This window comes from Scleropages formosus, chromosome 20 (genome assembly GCF_900964775.1).
Source record: "Scleropages formosus chromosome 20, fSclFor1.1, whole genome shotgun sequence".
Lineage (NCBI taxonomy): Eukaryota > Metazoa > Chordata > Actinopteri > Osteoglossiformes > Osteoglossidae > Scleropages > Scleropages formosus.
The window spans coordinates 22,060,189-22,079,589 of record NC_041825.1 but is presented as its reverse complement, the minus strand read 5'-3'; the positions used below and the strand labels follow the sequence as shown (position 1 = coordinate 22,079,589).

The 19,401-nt window shown below is 45.6% G+C and overlaps 1 protein-coding gene across 6 annotated transcripts in view; it reads right to left on the bottom strand.

Annotated features, from left to right (window-relative positions):
* LOC108940135 (microtubule-associated serine/threonine-protein kinase 1-like) overlaps positions 1-19,401 on the bottom strand; it is a 54,992-nt gene that overhangs the window by 15,795 nt on the left and 19,796 nt on the right. For 3 of the 6 annotated variants that reach the window (XM_018762071.2, XM_029246788.1, XM_018762073.2), the window contains 13 exons: positions 14,310-14,398; positions 13,963-14,038; positions 11,938-11,958; positions 11,427-11,499; positions 9,144-9,301; positions 8,546-8,621; positions 7,735-7,944; positions 7,268-7,369; positions 4,606-4,738; positions 1,483-1,547; positions 1,050-1,126; positions 667-875; positions 13-151 (listed from right to left, as the gene is read on the bottom strand). In XM_018762071.2, coding sequence (XP_018617587.2) covers positions 13-151; positions 667-875; positions 1,050-1,126; positions 1,483-1,547; positions 4,606-4,738; positions 7,268-7,369; positions 7,735-7,944; positions 8,546-8,621; positions 9,144-9,301; positions 11,427-11,499; positions 11,938-11,958; positions 13,963-14,038; positions 14,310-14,398 — 1,428 coding nt within the window. Of the gene's footprint in view, positions 1-12; positions 152-666; positions 876-1,049; positions 1,127-1,482; positions 1,548-4,605; positions 4,739-7,267; positions 7,370-7,734; positions 7,945-8,545; positions 8,622-9,143; positions 9,302-11,426; positions 11,500-11,937; positions 12,471-13,962; positions 14,039-14,309; positions 14,399-19,401 lie in introns of those variants that run through there. The other 3 variants (XM_018762072.2, XM_018762070.2, XM_018762074.2) reach the window with 3 other exon arrangements.

Below are 19,401 nucleotides of genomic sequence, written 5' to 3'. Positions count from 1 at the left end.
GGGCACGCTTACTTGTCAGGTTTCAGGTCACGGTGAACAATTCCATAGTTGTGCAAATATTCCAGAGCAAGCACAGTCTCTGCAAAGTACATGCGCGCCATCTCTACAGGCAGTGCCCCGATGTTCTTCAGCAGAGTGGCACAGTCACCGCCTGCAAGCACACACAGAGTAGAAACAGGCTCAGCATTTGTTTTTTTTTTGATGGCATTTTATTTCTGTTCAAATTCCATGACTGGTAGAGTCCAAAGACTCGGTGAGAACAAGAAGTGAACATAAACACAGACCTGCCTGTACGACTCTAACATTCATTCATGGCCCACTCCTACGTGAGCCTCGGGTCATGTGGAAATGCGATGGAAGCCTTGTGCTACGATGTGCAATGATGATGATGTGATACCAGTCAAATTCATGCCCTGAAGATACAATGTTACTGGGTTGCTTATTAAATGTAGCAGAGCGGCAAAAGCAATAAAGTGAAGAATTTTAGGTTCAGTCTTCCTTCTTTCCAATTTTGTCAAAATGTATTACACCTCCCACACTTGCAAGCAGAAACAGTGGTTCATGCTACGAGGTGAGGTGAGGTGATCCTGCTCCACTAGGACCTGAAACAACAACCTGTCTTCAACCTTTCCTCACTGAAAGGGCCTGTGGGTTGATCGCGCTCACCCTCCACATACTCCATGACCATGCAGAGGTGGCGGCGAGTCTCGAAGGAGCAGAACATGCTGACCACAAAGGGGTTCTCAGCAAAGGTTAGGATGTCCCGCTCCACAAAGGCCTGCTGGATTTGGTTTCGCAGTATCAGGTTCTGCTTGTTGATCTTCTTCATTGCAAAGCGCTGCCGAGTCTCTCTGTGCCTCACCAGGTACACCGCCCTGTGGTGGAGAGACAAGAGAGAAGGGAGGTGGCCCATGTAGATCTCTTGGTTTCTATATCAGGTATACTGTCTCAGTTCCTGAAAACTCTGTCAGCGAGGATATCTGCAGCAGCCACCAGAGAAATCCCCAGACTGAAAACATGCTTGCAGCTGTGCCAAATTCAGCACTCACCCGTAGGCCCCGTTGCTGATCAGCTTGATGGTCTGAAAGTCGGTTTCGGTGGGTGGCTTTTTGGCTCTCGTTTTACCCTGGAGGAATCAAGAATAGAAAGGGCATCCAAGCGTGTGCCCAACTGGTATATACAGTAACAGCAGAGAGCAGCTGTGTTGTCAAACTTTAAGATTAACTTTGAAAAACCTCTGATGTCTCTGTTTCGTTACCATCTATGGAAATATATTATGGTATCAGCTTCCAAGTTTGTACACAAAGACTTAGTTTATGTCTAAAGGGCTTTTGCATTTTCATCAAGTTTCTGCTCCTTAATTAATTGAATGAACTCAATTACTCGGATTAAACCGTACTTGGTCCAAGGCATTACAAGTGGATTGATACGGGCTACTAGGTTGTGGTGATTAGGGACTTTCACAGAGAGGGGGCATCGTACCTCAGAATCCTCTGTCTCAGGGGTGTGGGGTCCCTCGCTGTCGTAGCTGTCCAGGTTCACCATTTCTGGCAACGAAACATAATGAAAGCTACCAAGGGGCCATGAGCATAAAACATTTTTACTGCTTGCATAGCTTCACTGTTTATTTGCTTGGTATATGCTCCATAGCAATACACACTGGTTGTTTAGCTTAAAAACACAATTGGGACCAGAAGTGTATTCGTAATTCAGTTTGTTCATAAATCCAGTAGCGGCTGTTTGTTATTACGAACCACTGTACATACAGTAACTCGAAGTTTTAATAGAATAGTCTTAATTATGAAGTTTTCATTTAATTGTCACTTAAGAGTGACAAAAAAAATCAACTTCCGGTCAGTAAGGTGGCCGTTCGTAAGTACGGGTTGTACGTAAGTCGGATGTTCGTAACTCTGGGACTGCCTGTACATAAAAAATACTTTGTATGACTTTTTATTTTCATCAAGGTAATTTTAAACGACTGAAAATAAAAACACGTTGTCTCCACGCATTGTCTGACAATGCCAATTACTGACATATTCAAAGGCAGCAATGTACATCTTTGTATTAATCACAAATCTTCAAACAACACAAGAAATGTAAGCACTAAATGCGAATTGAATTCTGCTTTCTGTTTGGGTGAGTTTTATCAAGACAGATGGGCTGCATGTGAGAAAGGAGATTGCGCTCGCTTTACAAAATTGTCAGACAAATTGTGATAAATTGATACATGAGAGGGGGGCACGGTGGCATAGTGGGTTTGGCCTGTGCCTGCTCTCTGGTGGGTCTGGGGTTCAAGTCCCGCTTGGAGTGCCCTGCGACGGACTGGCGTCCCATCCTGGGTGTGTCCCCTCCCCCTCCAGCCCTACGCGGCTGGGTTAGGCTCCGGCCTGCTGTGACCCTGCTCGGGACAGGTGGCTTCAGTCAATGTGTGTGTGTGTGTGTGTGTGTGTGTGTGTGTGTGTGTGTGTGTGTGAGATAAATAATAAAAATACAATCATCCATCCATTACCACTTACTATATTTCCAAAACTGGGTTGCAGAGATCTCTACCCAGTTTTGGCAAGAATAACAGAGCACAAAGCAGCGTTCTCCCTACGCAGGACCCCAGTGAACTGCAGGGCAATTACGTTTACATTTACATTTATATACAGTACTGTGCAAAAGTTTTAGGCACTTAGGGAAAAGCTGTAGAGTGAGAATGCTTCCAAAAATAATGCTCTTAATTAATAAACTTCCCACAAAGCTTAGTAACCATCCATCATCAACAACCGCTTGTCCCGAGCGGGGTCGCGGCGGGTTTGGCCGGGTCCCACTCTCTGGTGGGTCTGATGGTCGAGTCCTGCTTGGGGTGCCTTGCAATGGACTGGCGTCCTGTCCTGGGTGTGTCCATTACACTGCTAGATACACTACTTACACTGGGTCACTCATCCATACATCAGTGGAACACACACACTCTCTCTGTCACTCACACAGTATGGAGGAACCTGAACAGCTTGTCTTTGGTCTGTGGGAGGAAACCAGAGCACCTGGAGGAAACCCACACAGACACAGGGAGAACATGCAAACTCCACACAGACTGAACTGGATTCAAACCTACATCCAAATGCACAGCCCATGTGTAGTCAGGCACCAGTGCTACCTGCTGCTCTGCTGTAGTGTCTTAAAGAAAAGAGACTTAAAAATAAACAAACCTGTAAAATGTTTGTATCCTCGAAAATTCATAACTCGAATGTTTGCAACAAAAGAGTCCTGTGCACATAGTGTGACCCTTAAATGTAGTGAAGGACTTTCTACGTTCAGCTGTGAAAATTATATATAAATATACAAAATTATATATATATAAAAATATAAATATATATTATAGTGTGTGGGTGACAGAGAGAGTGTGTTTCACTAATGTATCTAGTCTGTAGTGTATCTAGCAGTGTAAGTCACCTTGGTGAATAAGGTGTGTGGGCTGATACTACATGGAGTTCATTGGAAGTCGCTTTGGAGAAAAATGTCTGCTAAATAAATACATGTAAATGTAAATGTAAAACGGTACTAAAGATAAAATGGCCTCAATTATCATCTTTAACCTATGCCGTCATACTTAACCAACTCGGGTTGGCATTCAAAAGCAAGAATCACTGATGTTCCAAACATCACTTAGTCCTAAATACTACGACTGCGTTGAGCATTAAGGTGTACTAAGATGAGTTTAGTATTCTCCGCAAACTGTCAGTAATGTACCCCACGGAAAACAAACGGTGAAATTTGCTGTGGCTTCAACTTGTCCGCTGAAGCAAGACGGAGAGCCAGGAAAGATGACAATGACAAAGCTAGGCTAACTGGAGCAGCTAATGGCAGCCAATGAGCCAGCAATTTGCCTCGTTCTCCTAATGGATGCTTTGCTCGGAGAGAGAATGCTGATATTTAGCAGCGGGGCCACGTCGGTCCGCAGAAAAGCGTTTGCAGGCCTGCATATAGTGCATGCTGGTTCCAGTAAGGACGCCAAATTGGTTTCACTCTGTTGCAATTTAATTATGACACCAGTGTATTACAACAAGCTCGCCAGTTCAATTTCACTGTTGTTTCAAAGCGTACTTATTAAAAAACAAGATGTGCAGCTTTTTAAAAGTATTAGCGTTCCAGTGTAGCTAATTACAACAGCTACTTACACATTCATTGATCCTGGGGCAGTGTTTGCATTTCCCCCTTCACTCAGCTAACTGTAAGCATTGGAGTCTAATCATTATTCTATCACGTAATGCCATTTACACTGCTGATGATGTGCTCATTGAATTAGATTCCATGAGGGCTTATTGTGAGCACTATATTTTGCACAGGGTTGGAAACGCATTAAACACAGGCCGCGCTGCTTTTGTCTTCCCTCTTTTTGGAAATCGGTGAGTAGGGTTGCTATGCTCAAAGCCGAAGGTCTTAGTGGTAGGCCACTTCATTTAATTGGAGGTTCCAGAGAAAGCCTCCCCTTCTCTGCTCTGCAAAAGGCCACTTCTACTCACATCTGTGTAGTTCATGCTATTTATCATTTTTATATGCACTCTAAAAGACTCTTTCTTCATTTCCTCCCATTAGCTACCCCCTCTAGTGCCTCTCTCTCACCCTCTAGGGGGTCCCTGGTGAGACCCAGCTGGTTGATGATGTAGCGAGGGATGTCCGTCTTCACCAGTTGCCCCTCCTTGGCGTGGTCCTCTGCTGCTTCCAGGAGGTGGTAGAACTCCTCAGGATTGAACTCCTGCAAGTGGTCAGGTGGGGCAGAGGGCAAGGTGAATCGGGGTGCACAGGCACGCACCAGGCAGTGTATGGTCTTTTGTAAGAAGCCTTGATAATGAAAATATATAACAAACACACAGCAACATGGTATGATACTGAAAGCAAGAGACTCCTAATCACACAGAGGATTGTTTTCAGGCCAATTAACAGCCAAAAAAAAACACAATATGGATTACAACAGTCTTTCTGTTATGAATCTGGAAATTAATCCAGAACAGAGAACAGCTGATTATCACTCAGTTATGCCATTACACCTATCCAATCCCAATCTCAAGGTTCTGACCAATTAGAAACTGAAAAATTAAGCAGGCTGACACACTATTCCCTCATAAATCTGACAAAACGTGATCTAAAAACCACTCAGCGATATCACTAGCAGACCATGTTCAACACCTTCTATGCTGCCGACCCATTTTGACCCCACCAGCTGGTCTCCCTGGCAACCAAAGAGCAAGCCGGAGAAGAGGATCCGACGAGTGACAGCAAGTACAGTTCATCAATCTCCAGCGCATGTGTCGCTCCACTGCTGGCGTTACATCACTTGGAATGCTCTCAATCCTCAGTAAATCTCCTCTTGCCCAGAACAATTAAGGCCACACACAGAAGAAGCTGAGGCCTTCCGTCTCCGTAGGAGGGTACACCTTTTATAAATTACTATACAGTGCTCCCAAGGAGGTGCAAGAGCTAACAATCGTGGCACCCAGAAGCTTTACTTGAAAGTGTTAAGTGAGACTAGTTTTATTAAAATGGCTGTAATTATTCATCCCATCTGGCATCATTAAGGGAGATGTGTAAGGTTACTTTGACTGTGTTTGGGTGTCTCTGTGTCACACACATCTGTAGGCCTAATTCAGTAATGAGACAAATCACTGAGCTCTTGTGGGTGATGAAAACAAGGCAGATCTGCCCAAACACACTGTGGTGTATTATGTTAGGAACAGTAACGGTGGTCGTGTGTGAAAGAAGGCCTGCGGTAGCTGTCGTGTGCGACAGAGCAAAGAGCGTCTTGGTGAGCCGCACTCTTCCCAAGTCTGATCTCCAACAAGTACCATCAATCTCGGCTCCAGGATGTCGATACAGACAGCTCAGAGGTGAAGGAGGTGCTGGGGAGGCGGGGAGGGGCAGCTTTTCAGGCCTAATGTATGTTTTAAGCCCGGCTGAGCAAGTCAGATGCGAGGGAAACCCGGGCATTAAAGTGCAGGAGAAGAGAACAAACTCCTCACGCAGATGTATCCAGACAGCAGGAAGAAAACGAGCGTGAACCTTTGGATTAGAACTAAGAACTAAAACACTTAGTACAGAGGCAGAGATTTTTTCAAACGCAGATGCTTACCTATGTAGCTCAGCGCACTATCACAGTGTTACACGTTGCCATGGAAAGGCTGCCGCTTTATTACACGCACATTCCCAAAGGAAACATCCTACCCACACGTTTAGAAGGTATGGATTTGCTAATTTCCGGAGGCATCTGGTGTTGAATTTCAAAACAAAATGACTCTGTTTGTCAGCAGCAAAGTGAAGAGAGACATAATTTACTATGTTAATTTCAAAGCCCCTGCCATACTGTTCTTCCCCTGAACACTTTTTTAGAGGTAAGGATTGCTGTGCAGCGGTCTAGCTTTAACTATAACATTTAAGCTCCTGCCTCCAGAAATTCAAAAAAAAAAAAACTGCTTTATTAATTTTCTAATGAAGCCACATTCCACTGCAAAATAAGAACGTAGAAAGTTTAATAAATAATTGTAATTTCAATGTGGCAATTACTGTGCTCAGAAAATATTATATGTTTTGGATTTTTTTTAATTTGAATGCCATACTAAATCTGTTCTGTTATGTTGTGTTTGAGTCCCAGAAAGAGATACAATAGGAAAACATATTATAAGTAAGCCATTTAAATGAAATTCTGATTAATAAAGCTGTACTGAAAAAAGCTGCTTTTCAAAATGCTTTTGGCGGATGTATTATGAATTATTATAGTGCAGAAGGTTCATGTTGCGCCTAAACCTTTTCATAACAAGTAACAGGCTGAGAGAAGCCGTATAAATACAGTACTAGCACTAATACAAAGTAATATCAGTTTAAACCTTCTTTAAGCCCCCCCCCCTGTTCAGGGCAAACAATTATGGAGCTACTCAGACCTGGGTGAATTATGGCAGGGAATGTAGCTGAGCTTATTCAATTGTAGTTGAGCAAAAATCTGCACTTTGGACTCAAAAAAATAAAATAAAGATGATGGACATGGTGCGCTGTGTCTCTATCATCTTTCATCGTTGTTTGTAATGGCTTACATACAAAACACAAATAAATTTTCACAGGCAGTGCAATTTGTGACATGACCATGATTTTATCAGTGTTCCTATATCATCTGATGGTTGGTTAGACTTCCGGTCTGTAGCAAAACCAATGCAATGTAGCCCTGGGTGGGGGGGGTGTACAGAACCCAGGCTGAACCATGGTACGATGGAAATGGAGAACACAGACACGGACTCACCAGGCACTCGAGGAGTCGGGCAGGCCGGGAGATAATGATGAGCAGTTTTTTGACCAGCTCTGTGACGAAAGCCACCTCTGAGCTCTCGGAACGCTCGTACGCCTGGGGGGGGAGATGGGGGAAGCCAGACAAGTGGGTGCGGGTATAAACAGCCTACAACAGGCTTGTCGAAAGCTGGATCAACCCACCTAATCAAATCAACTCTGCCAGGGTGAAGAAACAGACTATGCCACACTCCTGGTATGAATTATATAAATTAGATAATAATATAATTCCTGTAAGCCATTGTATTTCCAACGACTTTCGCAGCTGTTTTTATTGTAAACTAAAGCAGAGCTTCTAAGCCCTATGAGCCTAGACTCGACTAAAGACCCAGCTGGGCTCCCAGCAGATCCTGGACCCAGCTAGTCCATTCCGTGTGGATCCTGTGCTGGTGGGGTGGTTGTGGGGGAGGGGGGATGTCTCACGTCGTGCAGCAGCTTCTCCAGGTTCTCCTGCAATTCCAAGAAGTAGACAGAGGTGATGAGGCCTTCGCGTGCCTTGGTCAGGCAGTCGCGGGACAGCTCAGCAATCTGGTGATGGATGAAACTGAGGACCCCGTCGGCGAGAGGCAGCACGTTCTCTGGGGAGTAGGCCTGGATGAAGTCGGCCAAGCGCTCCTCCATCTGCGCCGTGGCCTGAAAGATGAAGGGTGGTAAGGGAATGGGTAAACATAGTGCCCTTGTCAATACGCAGCAGGTCACATGTCTCACGGGGCACCCCGAGCAGTGACTGCGAATCCACGGTGCTTCCACGGTGGAATAAGCTTGCTTGCTCTGCTCTTAGTGCTGGCAGTCCTCTCTGTTACACTGCTGCCACAACCAGCCACAGTCCATGTCACCTAGAGTCCATCAGCACTCTATGTGTGCTTCTCCACTTTTTTTCTACCTGTCTACAGCAACTACATGTGTCAGCTTGTAGGCACAGATTCACCTAAATGATTTCATGGAAGGCTGACTTTGGGCTATAATCAGTGGGGGTTGGACCACACCAGTGCTGAACAGATCGTTTTAATGCATTGTCACAAAAAATAAACACTTTTTGAACACGAAGTTTTCCACTGGGAGGACTGGAAATCAATATACAATTACAGCTTTAAGGCCTCTAATGGATGTTTGTATGTGTGTACGTGTGTGTCTAAGCTTGTAGTGCACTGCCTGTGGGTGTCTACGTTTGAATGGACATGTATGTTTGCACATGTGTTTGTTCATGTTTATATGTGTTTTCTGATGCCCTGACCTTGGGGAAGCGCTCCTTGTAGACATGGTTCATCATGACAATTTCGTTGTCATAGCAGGAGGGTGACCGTCCAGGGCTTCATAAAGATAGAAATATGGGGGGGGGGAGAGAGAGAGAGAGAGCGAGAGAGAGAGAGAGAGAGAGAGAGAGAGAGAGAGAGAGAGAGAGAGAGAGAGAGAGCATGTCAATGACATTCAATGACATTATTTCCCTTTTTCTCTCTGCCTTTCATTCCTTCTTTCTTCCTTCAGAAGGAGCAAAGTTTCATATTTGTTCATCCAGATTTCCCAGCAGCTGCTCCTCTGTGCATTAAACTAAACTCCACAGATTGAGCGTATCACAAACGTCACAGTTAACTAACTGGACTTTTCACTGAAGGTTTGATGCTCCGCAGGTTGGGTCTTTTCTGGAAAATTACTGAAACAATGAAACATGAAGTAGAACATCCATCTGTATAAACATGTGCAGCCAGCGTCAGGAGACAGTTAGCAGGAGATTATTTTGCCACCTCTGCCCTTGTCAGATGTATCCAAACAGGCCTGGGTGACGGGTGATGGGTGCTGGCTGGGCGTGGAATGGCCACTGTGGCAGCTCTGACCTGAGACTCCGAGAGCGTGGGCGGACGTGTGGGGAGCGACGCCCGTCGTCATCGGTGATGCTCTCGGTGCTGCCAAAGTGTTTGGACAGGAAGTGCAACTCGTCCATGGTGGGCTGGAAGGGCAGCTGGTGCAGGCGCTCCTGGGAGGAGCTGGAGGACTGGGAGCGTCGAGAGGAGAGGAGACCAGGAGAGAGGAGCCGGGTGAGAGAAAGGCGAGGAGGAGGAAGTCAAGTGAGAACGGAGTGAAGCGGGAGCAGACTAACAAAAAACAAGAAAGGGGACAGAAAGGGGAAAGCAGTGAGGTAGGAGAAGACAGAGGGTGAGAGCGAAGGAGCGGTTGACGTGATGGGGAACCCACGAGATTACCTCTCAAGAGCTCGAGATGGGTCTCGTAACATAATGGAAATAGGGCTTATCACACACCGCACCCCTGTCATAGATAAGGACTCAAGTGGCCAGCACGTTCCAGTCACTGAGGCCTCAGACGCCATGTGGCTATTCTGTTAAATCAAAACCGCTAGAAGTTTCCACAATCGGTGAGGTGAAATATAAAGTGCTCCGGGGTCTCCCTGGGCTTTAATGAACCAAGCCAAGAGTCTGGGGGATGAAAAAGCACAGACAGTCTGGCTATGCTTTTTCCTGCAGATGCATTAGTGCTTGGTCCTCCTCCTGACTGCTGCAGCTGGTGAAACACAGCCCTAAGTGCCCGGTCCATCACAGTCAGCTGGACCAGTTAAACAATGACGGGAGGGGCTGAGCGGAACAGACATGGGTGATGTTCAGGGCAGAGAGTTGAAGAACTTGCTCTCTCCTCATTTTTGCCCACTAGTCTCTTGGTGCCTTATTTCCTGCACTGCCTGTGCAGTGACTCTGTGAAATTCCAGCTCTCTCCACCACACTCCCTCCATTCCCCTGGATCTGAACTGTGCCGGTCTTTCAGGCAAGGGATACGACGCATCGAGGCTGGGAGTCTGAATGATCGCGGTTGCTGTATGATGGCTAGAGAGGTCAAGGGCTCCATGCCGGTCTTGTGTCGCCCACCCTCATCTTCATACCCTCCCCTCACAGCCTCTGATGAAGTTTAGCCATTTGTGTCCCACTATCAACAGAACGTCACAGACAAGCGATGGCGTACGTCCACATTCTGAGCGAAATGAAACGGGCCGTACCTGTCTAGAGCCATTCTTAATGAGTTTTCACTGAAAACGTCACACCGCGTGACACAGCCTGCTGCGTGAGTGTGTGCAGGCTCAGCAAGGAAACAGAGTTCGGTTCGTGTTCTTTCTCTGCTTTCATTCACCTCCCGCTGAACCCCCCCCTCGCTCCATCTAGCTCGTACTGACACAGACAGTGATGTTGAGCGGTTCAGACGGATGGCGAATTAGAGGAAGAATCCCATTTCATGCAGTTATCACGAACGCAGATTGAACGCGCGTGTTGCCCTACGCTTCTTCTGTCAAGACAGGGTAGGAAATCAGCCAGTAATGAAGCAACTTGTGAATATCTTAGCAACGGACCTGCATGGGGTTATTTTTAGTTCGATTTAATCTACAATATACGTTGGGTTCTCGCAAGCACTGGGGTGCTTCGCTTCCACGCGTGAGGAGAACTGGAACATGGATTAGTGCCTGTAGGTTTTGTTTGTGTCTGCGTGGCCCTGCGTGTGGGAGGGTGTGCATGTGGCAAAGCACAGCATTTTCTGAAATTACTGCTTCAAGAACAATAGAGCATTTACATTTATTCCTTTCGCTGGCACTTTTTTCAATGCAACTTACAATATTAAGCTACCTACAATTACTTATTTTTTAATTTATTATTAACTACCATTTGTACAGCTGGGTAGTTTTACAGGAGCAATTATAGGGTAAGTACCTTGCTCAACGGTACTACAGTTTCAGCGGAATTCAAACCTGCAACCTTTATATCCAAACGCTGCAGCTCCAACCTCTACGCTACCAGCTACATCTGAATATGTTAAAGGTTAAAAATTAAACATGTCATATGCACTGTAATGTGGCATGTTGATGGGAGAGTTCAGAAATGTGGGAACCGGCGCAGGACTACATTACCCACAAGTCTGTTGAGAGGTCACAACAGTGCCATGGAACAGTTCTTGTACTTTAAACACAACATGAAGTGATGAATTTAAAGGGGTTTCTCAGTCCAGCTAATACGTTAGGCAGAGCACTTTAGTGTTATCCTGTGGGCAACGGGTCTGAGAGCTGAAAGCTCAGGGCTGGATACAATGCGTGTGTAAGAGACGCTCGACCAGGGCACTGGTACCGTGGAGCTGGGGGTGTTGGTCCCATATCCTGATGAGGGCAGTGAAGCCAGGGACCACCGCCGACCATCTGCCCTGCAGAGGAAAAATGGCAGCATGTTAACCTTGGCTGGACCTGCACCTCACCCGCCCACACATCCCGCAGAGAAGAAGCGTTCACCAGGTACCCATTCCACTGAAACATCGCAGTGGACATTTGAGACAAGCAGAGCCATCGCAGTCATGGCTCTGAAAGAGAGCTAAGTGCTGGGGGAGCAGGCGGGAGTCCTCAACGGAGAGAGAGGCATAAGCCACATGTGACATGGCCCACACAAGCCACCAAAACGAGAACAGCCAATGGGAAGCCAAGGCCACAGCCAAAAAGAACATCCAGTGTGAACTGGACAGGAGGACAAACGAAGAGCACAACAACATAACCTTCAGGAGGCCTCGACAACCTCCCCCTCCACAGTAGAATATACACACCACTTCACACACAGGTTCTGCAGGGCAGCAGAGCTGCAAAGTCATTACCTGTCACTTCTGTGCCCGTGGCTGCTCAGGGGGAGAGAGGCAGGGGTAAGTATGAGGGTACCAGGATGGCTATGGAGCAGAGGGATAGGCTGGGAGGAGAGATGCAGAGGCAAGCATGAGGACACCATCATGGGTGCGAGGGGACAGAAGCAGGAGTACATGTGAGGACAGTAACACATGTACAGGGGGACAGAGACAGGGGCAAGTATGAGGTCTCCAAGGAATGTGTAGGGGGCAGAGATATGGTTAGGTGTGAATGCACTAACAGGGGTTTCAGGTGGTAGGGGTAGGTGTGAAGACAGCAGCATAGACCAGCATGACGGCGTTGGATGTCAACTTCCTTAGTGCTCTTGCTCTGTGGGTAGGAGCTGATGTGGAACCCTGCAATGGCCTCACCATCTTCATATTGCTTTTATTAACATTACTCCTATTGTATTACAGCCTTAACATCCGGGGTTAGGTTTCTAGCATCAGAAACCATTTGTTTATTTATAGAGCACTCTTCTCAACAGAAGTGAAACAGACCACTGAACAAGGCAATTTTGCAGCCTAAGAAAAACAGCAACTGATTTAGTTGTTTTAAGTTCTTTATACTGGCTCCTCGGTTTGTGAACACAACTGGGACCAGGGCCCTGTCTAAAATTACTTTTTTTTAAACCCTAAAGGCACTTTTGCTACTAATCCATAATCAGTTACCATTAAGTAAAAATTAACTTCATTATATAGATGTCCCACTATATATTTGTAGGTTAGGTTAAAAATTAAAACAATTTTTAAATAACTGGAATAAAAATACCTTCTATCCACAAACTCCTATTCAGTGCCAACTGTCGACCAATTCATCCCATAAACCTGATCAACGTTCCTCATCCTGTTCCTGATCACCAACACTCACGAGCATCAGACACGAGCTAAAAACACAGTAGAAGAAAGTTGAATTAGTGCGTCTCAAACTCTTACTCTGCCTAAGAGTATTTCACTGCAACCTATTGGCTGGTTGCACAGATGCCTGCTGTATTTGCTCTGCAACACACTGAAATTTAAGAAAACAGAAAAGCAAAGTAAATGTAAAATAATAATAATAATAATAATAAAGAGGAAAACATTTGACCCTTTAAACTTGTATGCAACACAATGAGCCCAAGTATACATTTTCAGTAATTAAAATGGTAGGGTTGAAAATCACTGGTAAGGACACAAACTTCAGCAACACAAACCAAATAAGCAAGCTTTTGCGGCTCATTTTCTATGCAGCTGAGACCACACCCTGCCCCCCCCCCCAACCCCTCACCCATACCCCTCCCCAGCTACACCTCAGCAACCCGCTGCCAGCCGACATGCACGCTCGGCCAGTCGAGAAATATGTTCATCTGCGACGCTCTCCCCCAGTCACTTCCCCATCCGTCTAGATCTGTGTCACGCCCATGGGAGAGTCCATGACAAAGAAAGGAAATTGGCCCCAATCTTGTCCTGCCATAAATTACGTCTGTGCAACTCCCGCGGCAGATGTAACATTCTTGTTGTACTACGCTATGAAACAGCAAGGTGTGCTTGTACTCCGCTGTACCTGATTGTCACGGTCAGATCCTTTGTTTCAACACCTTCTTGTGATGACAGTGACACTCGGGTACCAATCTGAGGCTTTAACGGTTTGGCCGGGCTTTGTTATGCGTTCTGTCGTCTCATATCATACTTTGTTAATGACAGGTACACCGCATTGAAACCACAGTAAACACTTCATGTCAGCGCTTCGATAAATGAAACAGCGGGCACCACCGACTCCGCTTTGCTAACAATGCTGTAAACAGGGGTAAAAGAAGCCGATAGATCTCGCATACAGCCGGCGTGCCGTGGGGTCTAAACACAACTCACGCTGACTGATACATATTTCATCAAAGACTGCAGAGAGTGGAATGGTGTCTTTGAAGTGTGCGCCAGAATGGGGTTCGAGCACAGGGTGGCTCCTGGGGATGGGAGTGCAGGAGCCTCGCCTTCTGCTGCCCTGGTAGTCACGGCGACACCCACCTCCTGGAGGAGGCGAAGGAGAAGTGCGCAGGAGTGCTGGGCGAGAAGTTGCGTGGGCTGTCCAGGGGACTACTTCCTGCGGGTGGGGAGAGACACAGAGAAAGCCGGCCGGTCAGAGGAGCAGCAGGTGGAGCGTGACCGCCAGCATCCTAGAAACTCCTGAGATTACAGGACCTAATGTTGTATCCTCCAGAAATATGTTATTCTTAAATAACTTTTTGTATGCGTGGACACCATCTGTTTCAGTCCAGATATACCAGTTATACACCAGTATATTCCATATACTGATATACCATATCACGTATACCGGTCCGGATACGTGAAACTCGTGCCTTGGGTGTACTTACCAATGTGGCCGGGAAGTGGGGAATGTGGACGTGGCAGGGTTGGCGAAGTGCTGGTTAGGATGAGGCTCTTCCTGTTACTCGTGCGGCAGCTGCCAACATAAAAGCAGCACCTTTAGTACCACAACCAGTTCGCTGTGGCCTGTGGCCTAAACCAAAGCACAAAGATTTCTACAAACAAGTCCTGGCTTTACGCTCATCCCTATTTTCATTATTCTGTACAAGGCTTCTAAACAGAACACACACAGTAAGTAAGCAGCTCTAAGCGCCTTCTTTCTTCGCCAGGAGAAGTGAGGGAGGCAGCGAGTGAGAGTTGTGTGTTCATTTGTGCGAGCGCGCTAAAGCCGAGCCGGACGGCGCCGGCGATAAAGAATTTCAATTTCCTCACCCGTCAATCCTAACCACTCTCCGTCACGGATAATGACAGTTGGAGGAAAGAATCACGACCCGCTGCGCCTGCTGTATTCAGAAACTCTGAGCTCCCCTTGATACTGATGGAGTTTCAGCGGGACGGTCGCCTACGCATAGAAGGGAGCGATCAAACCGAGACCCCCGGTCACCCCTGACCGCCAGCCGCGCACATGCAGTCCCACAGCGATCCCTGGGCTGAGTTCTCTGAGAGACCCCTGTAAGCCCCTGCAACAAGAGACCCGTTGTGAAAGCTAAAATTCATAAGGAGCCGATGGGAAACAAGTCCATCAAGCGGTGTCACGGAGTCCAACCAACATGGTGCTCATTTGCCCAAGTAGCACATGGAGAGAGACAGTCAAAGAAACCTCCATCGTTATGCCCGGCACGAATATGAGCGACGCTCTGCTTCCTAGCCTGCTGGAGTCAGTTGCAGCACTGGGTCGGGTCTGCACTTGCAAAACATTACTTGGAAAAATATGTCAAAGGAATGACCTTTCCGAGGTCACACGCACAGCTCTGTGAGAAAACATACTCTATTCCACTCAGTAAGCAGCATTAAAGAATGTACCACCAGCAGGTGGCACAATGGTTAAGGAACTGACCATCCAGAACGGAACGGATGCATGTTCACTTCCCAAGAGGAGCACTGCTGTTATACCTTGAAGGAGGAACTTAACCTGAGCAGCCCCAGTAATTAAAAAAGTAAATATTTGGAAAAATACATCCATTAGGAAAGTATTTAAGGTAATAATGTAAAACCAAAGGGAGTTTGAGAGCCATTCATAAGTCTACTCAAGGCTAAGCCAACGCTGAATATTCAGCACAAGCAACATATTTTCACATGATGAGTATTGGCACAAGTACAAACCTCCTTTTCAGGAACATGTAATTTAAGAATTCAGCTGGAAAGCCGGAAACAGATTTTATAGAAGCAGAAAATGCTATGTCTCATTTGAGAGTTTGAAAAAGCACTAAACAGTGACTGAAAAGAGCGCTTCAGTGAAAGACATAATACTGAAATTGTATAATTTCAATGCAGGAGTGAAGAAACACAGACAAATAGGGCAGATGAAGATCTGGTCTCACATACCATGAATTTACTCATCTTTCTTTATTGGTTTATGAGTATAATAAGGCTGAAAATATATCTGGAATGAGGATAAACAAGTGTGATGTGTGCCAAACCCCTTTAGTGTACATTATATCCTACAAAAATGTTCATATAGTTATAAAAATCTTAATTTAAAGACCTGGTTTGTTCCTTACTGGAAAAATGTATAGAGATTTATTTCTTGTAGCGTTATCACAGGCTGCAGCATAAAATATACATAATCACTTTACGATGGATGCTATTACAAAGCAGCTCATTACAATATGACCTAGTTATGGTTTCAGTATGAAACATTAAACCTAAAAGAAGAAGCCTTTACTTCACTTGGTAGAAAATTGCTACATATAATAGTTTCTCACATAAAGCTGATGAGGAAAGTGTGATTATAAAGATGATAAAAAAAAAAAATAAGCGGTGGAATAAAGGGCACATATCCCTCGCTCTTTGTTATTTTTCACTTCCCTTTGTTCGTAAGGACGGAAACTAACACTTGGAGACAAGAGCATCACAAAGGCCCCAACATCTCTGGGTGCCAAGAAAAGACTGTCAGCTTTTATTTGGTTTATGGTTTGCATCTGAAGAGCTGTCAGTGTTGGGGAAAAAAGAAGCTGCAGAATTAATCGTCGGCTACTTGATGCTTAAGAAAGGGTTTCCTGACCTAATCGCTGTGCTACTGAATGACTTTTCAATTTTTCTAAGAAAAAATTCTATATTCTCAGCATACATACATGCTTTTTGTACATGGACCTCATGATGATATATATATATATATAACATACAGCATATATACCTCCCCACTCGCCCCCTTTTTTGCGGGCGGTCTTACTCCTTCAAGCTCGGGTCCTCTACCAGAGGCCTGGGAGCTTGAGGGTTCTGCGCGGTATCTTAGCTGTTCCTAGGACCGCGCTCTTCTGGACGGAGATCTCGGATGTTGTTCCCGGGATCTGCTGGAGCCACTCTCCCAGCTTAGGGGTCACGGCCCCAAGTGTTCCGATTACCACGGGGACCCACTGTTGCCTTCACCTTCCACATCTTTTCTAGCTCCTCTCTCAGTCCTTGGTATTTCTCAAACTTCTCATGTTCTTTCTTTCTGATGTTGCCATCGCTTGGGATGGCGACATCTATCACTACGGCTTTCGATATATAATACACATTTCGTATATAATATACACATATACGTATATATGTACAGTATATATATATAAAACACCAAAGAGGATTTCTTTCAGTATAATTGTAAAGGGATAAGTATAAATAAAAGAAAGGATGTTCAGTAAAGTATTTTAAAGAGGATTAAACCAAGAAAAGCAACAGCTTTGCAGTGAACAATTCCTCTATTCTGGAATTAACATTACAGATGGCTGTCCTACAGCGACACTTCTTGAATGGAGGGGGGAAAAGGAACATATTTAAATATTTAAAGGAAATGCATTAGTCTTAAAGCTTTCAATAGTCAAGCTGCTCCCCATTGCTTAATGACATAGCACAGCTCCGTAATGCACTCTCAGCCCCAACAAGACACACTCGGAGAGAGAGAGACGGCGAGAAAGACGGAGGTCTTCGTCTTCTCTCTCTCTCTCCTCGTCTGCTTCGTTTCACTTGCTCCCTGATTGCTGAAATAAACTCTCTATTGCATCATCCTTTCACAAACAATACAACACATGCAATGATACCATATCTGCACAAACCACTGCCTTTGGAGGTCATTTTTACCTCTCCCTTGTGCTCCCTGTCCTCCTTGCTCATTTATTTACCCATCATCATGATCATCATTTTCATCATCATCATCATCATTATTATTAGTATTAACAACTGTAATTTCAGTGACGCTTGTTCAAGACATCCTTCAACATTACATTTCATATAGTAAGTATTTTAAAATTATATATTTATTTATATTGCTGGGTAATTTTTGCTATATCAGTTCAGGGTAAGTACCTTGATCATAGATACTCCAGTGGGAATGGGTTACATATGAAGGTCCCTCCAGTTTACAAGGCATTGGCTCTAACCACTACGCCACCTGCTGCCTGGTAATCCAATGCTCCTCTTTCTTTATGAAACATCCAGCACATGAAATGTTGATGTGAGATGTTGGGGGTGTATGGAACACACAACCCACCAAGGAAGAGCAAAGTGTTTCAGGAATGAACGGCGATTACAAAGCCCTGAAGAGCAAAGGTATGCTAGTGATCCTGTTTCCAGTGGAAACACAGTTCCTATTTAAATTACAGTACAGTACCAGTGAAAAGTGTCAGTTCACTTTGTGGAAACCAGTTCTTTCCATGGGGCATTTGGTGAAAAAGTCTAATTAGGAAAGGAGCCAACATGTGTTCCCTGCTCTTCAGCAGCAGCTCCCAGAGATGTAGGACATGTGTTCTGATTCCTTTCTCTCTTTTGCCTATTTTGTTCTACACAAGTATTGCCCAGTTTGGCCTGGTGTCACTGCTATTTTTCAGTACTGGTTCAGACATTGCTAGAGACCTCTGAAGATATTAACAGAGAGTCCAAAAGACTCCCACACTGCATTCGGCGATCCGGAGCACTCCGATAGTCCAGGTTGGTGGTGGCTCCAAGTCCCACCCCAAGGTACCATCACATTATTTCTACAGAAAAAAATGAGTTTCTCAGCTGAACAGTAATACCACGCTGGCAAGTATCAAAGACATGTGTCGCAGGGGAGGGGTGCAGAACCCCTGAATGTTCCAAAGTGTACTGCGGCTGCTGAGGTTGGGGGTACTAGAAGATGAAACTAGTACTCTGTCTGGTTTCATCCAAACACTAGCTGAGCTGTGTGTCTCGATGACTCCATGCTGAGCCCTCGCAAAGGCAGCTCTTTGGTTGGGGGTGGGCAGCAAGCCTAAAACAGTCCGGATAAATAGATAGGGAATAGACAGGGAATACAGAAAAAGCTTTGGAATATGAAAGAGTAGCGGGAGAAGCTCTTTACAAAGGCTCTGCTAACAAGCGCTAAGAGAACTTCAGTACGCCTGCACGGCACTCTTCATAGTGCAGGCTGTTCCACAGAGAATAAACAACCCTGAATTGAGCATGCAGATGCGCAGAGAGCATCCAGAGCCCTTCCTTTTGCACAAACAGCAATCCTGTGATAAATTCAAGTCAGTGCTGCATACCATTGTTCTTCATGGGCTTCGCAGACCACTGAATCTGGTAGTAGACTCCAGTGGACTGTCCAGGGTCCACGGTAACAGAATTCCAGTTCAAAGGTTGCGGGGGGGGGGGGGGGGGGGGTAGTGGAGTTCAAATCCCAAATGGTGTTTCTAATGAGAAATTGAAAGTGCTTTCCAAAAGGAAAAAAAAAAAGAAAAAACTTATAAACCCCCTGCTGCTTAGTTTAATTTGCAACGGGCTATTTTTAAATGCCTGTGGAAAGTTGAGGATTATCACGACTTCTCCCTTAGTCTCATGGCTCCCCAAGAAGGGAAGAGCCCCACTGGGCAATTCCAGAACAGATCTCCAGGTAGCAACAAACTGGACCTTCTTCATGAGCCTCTGGCCACTCCATACTTCGCCATCGACCGGGCCGGCAGCTGTCAGAAAGCTGGACATCAG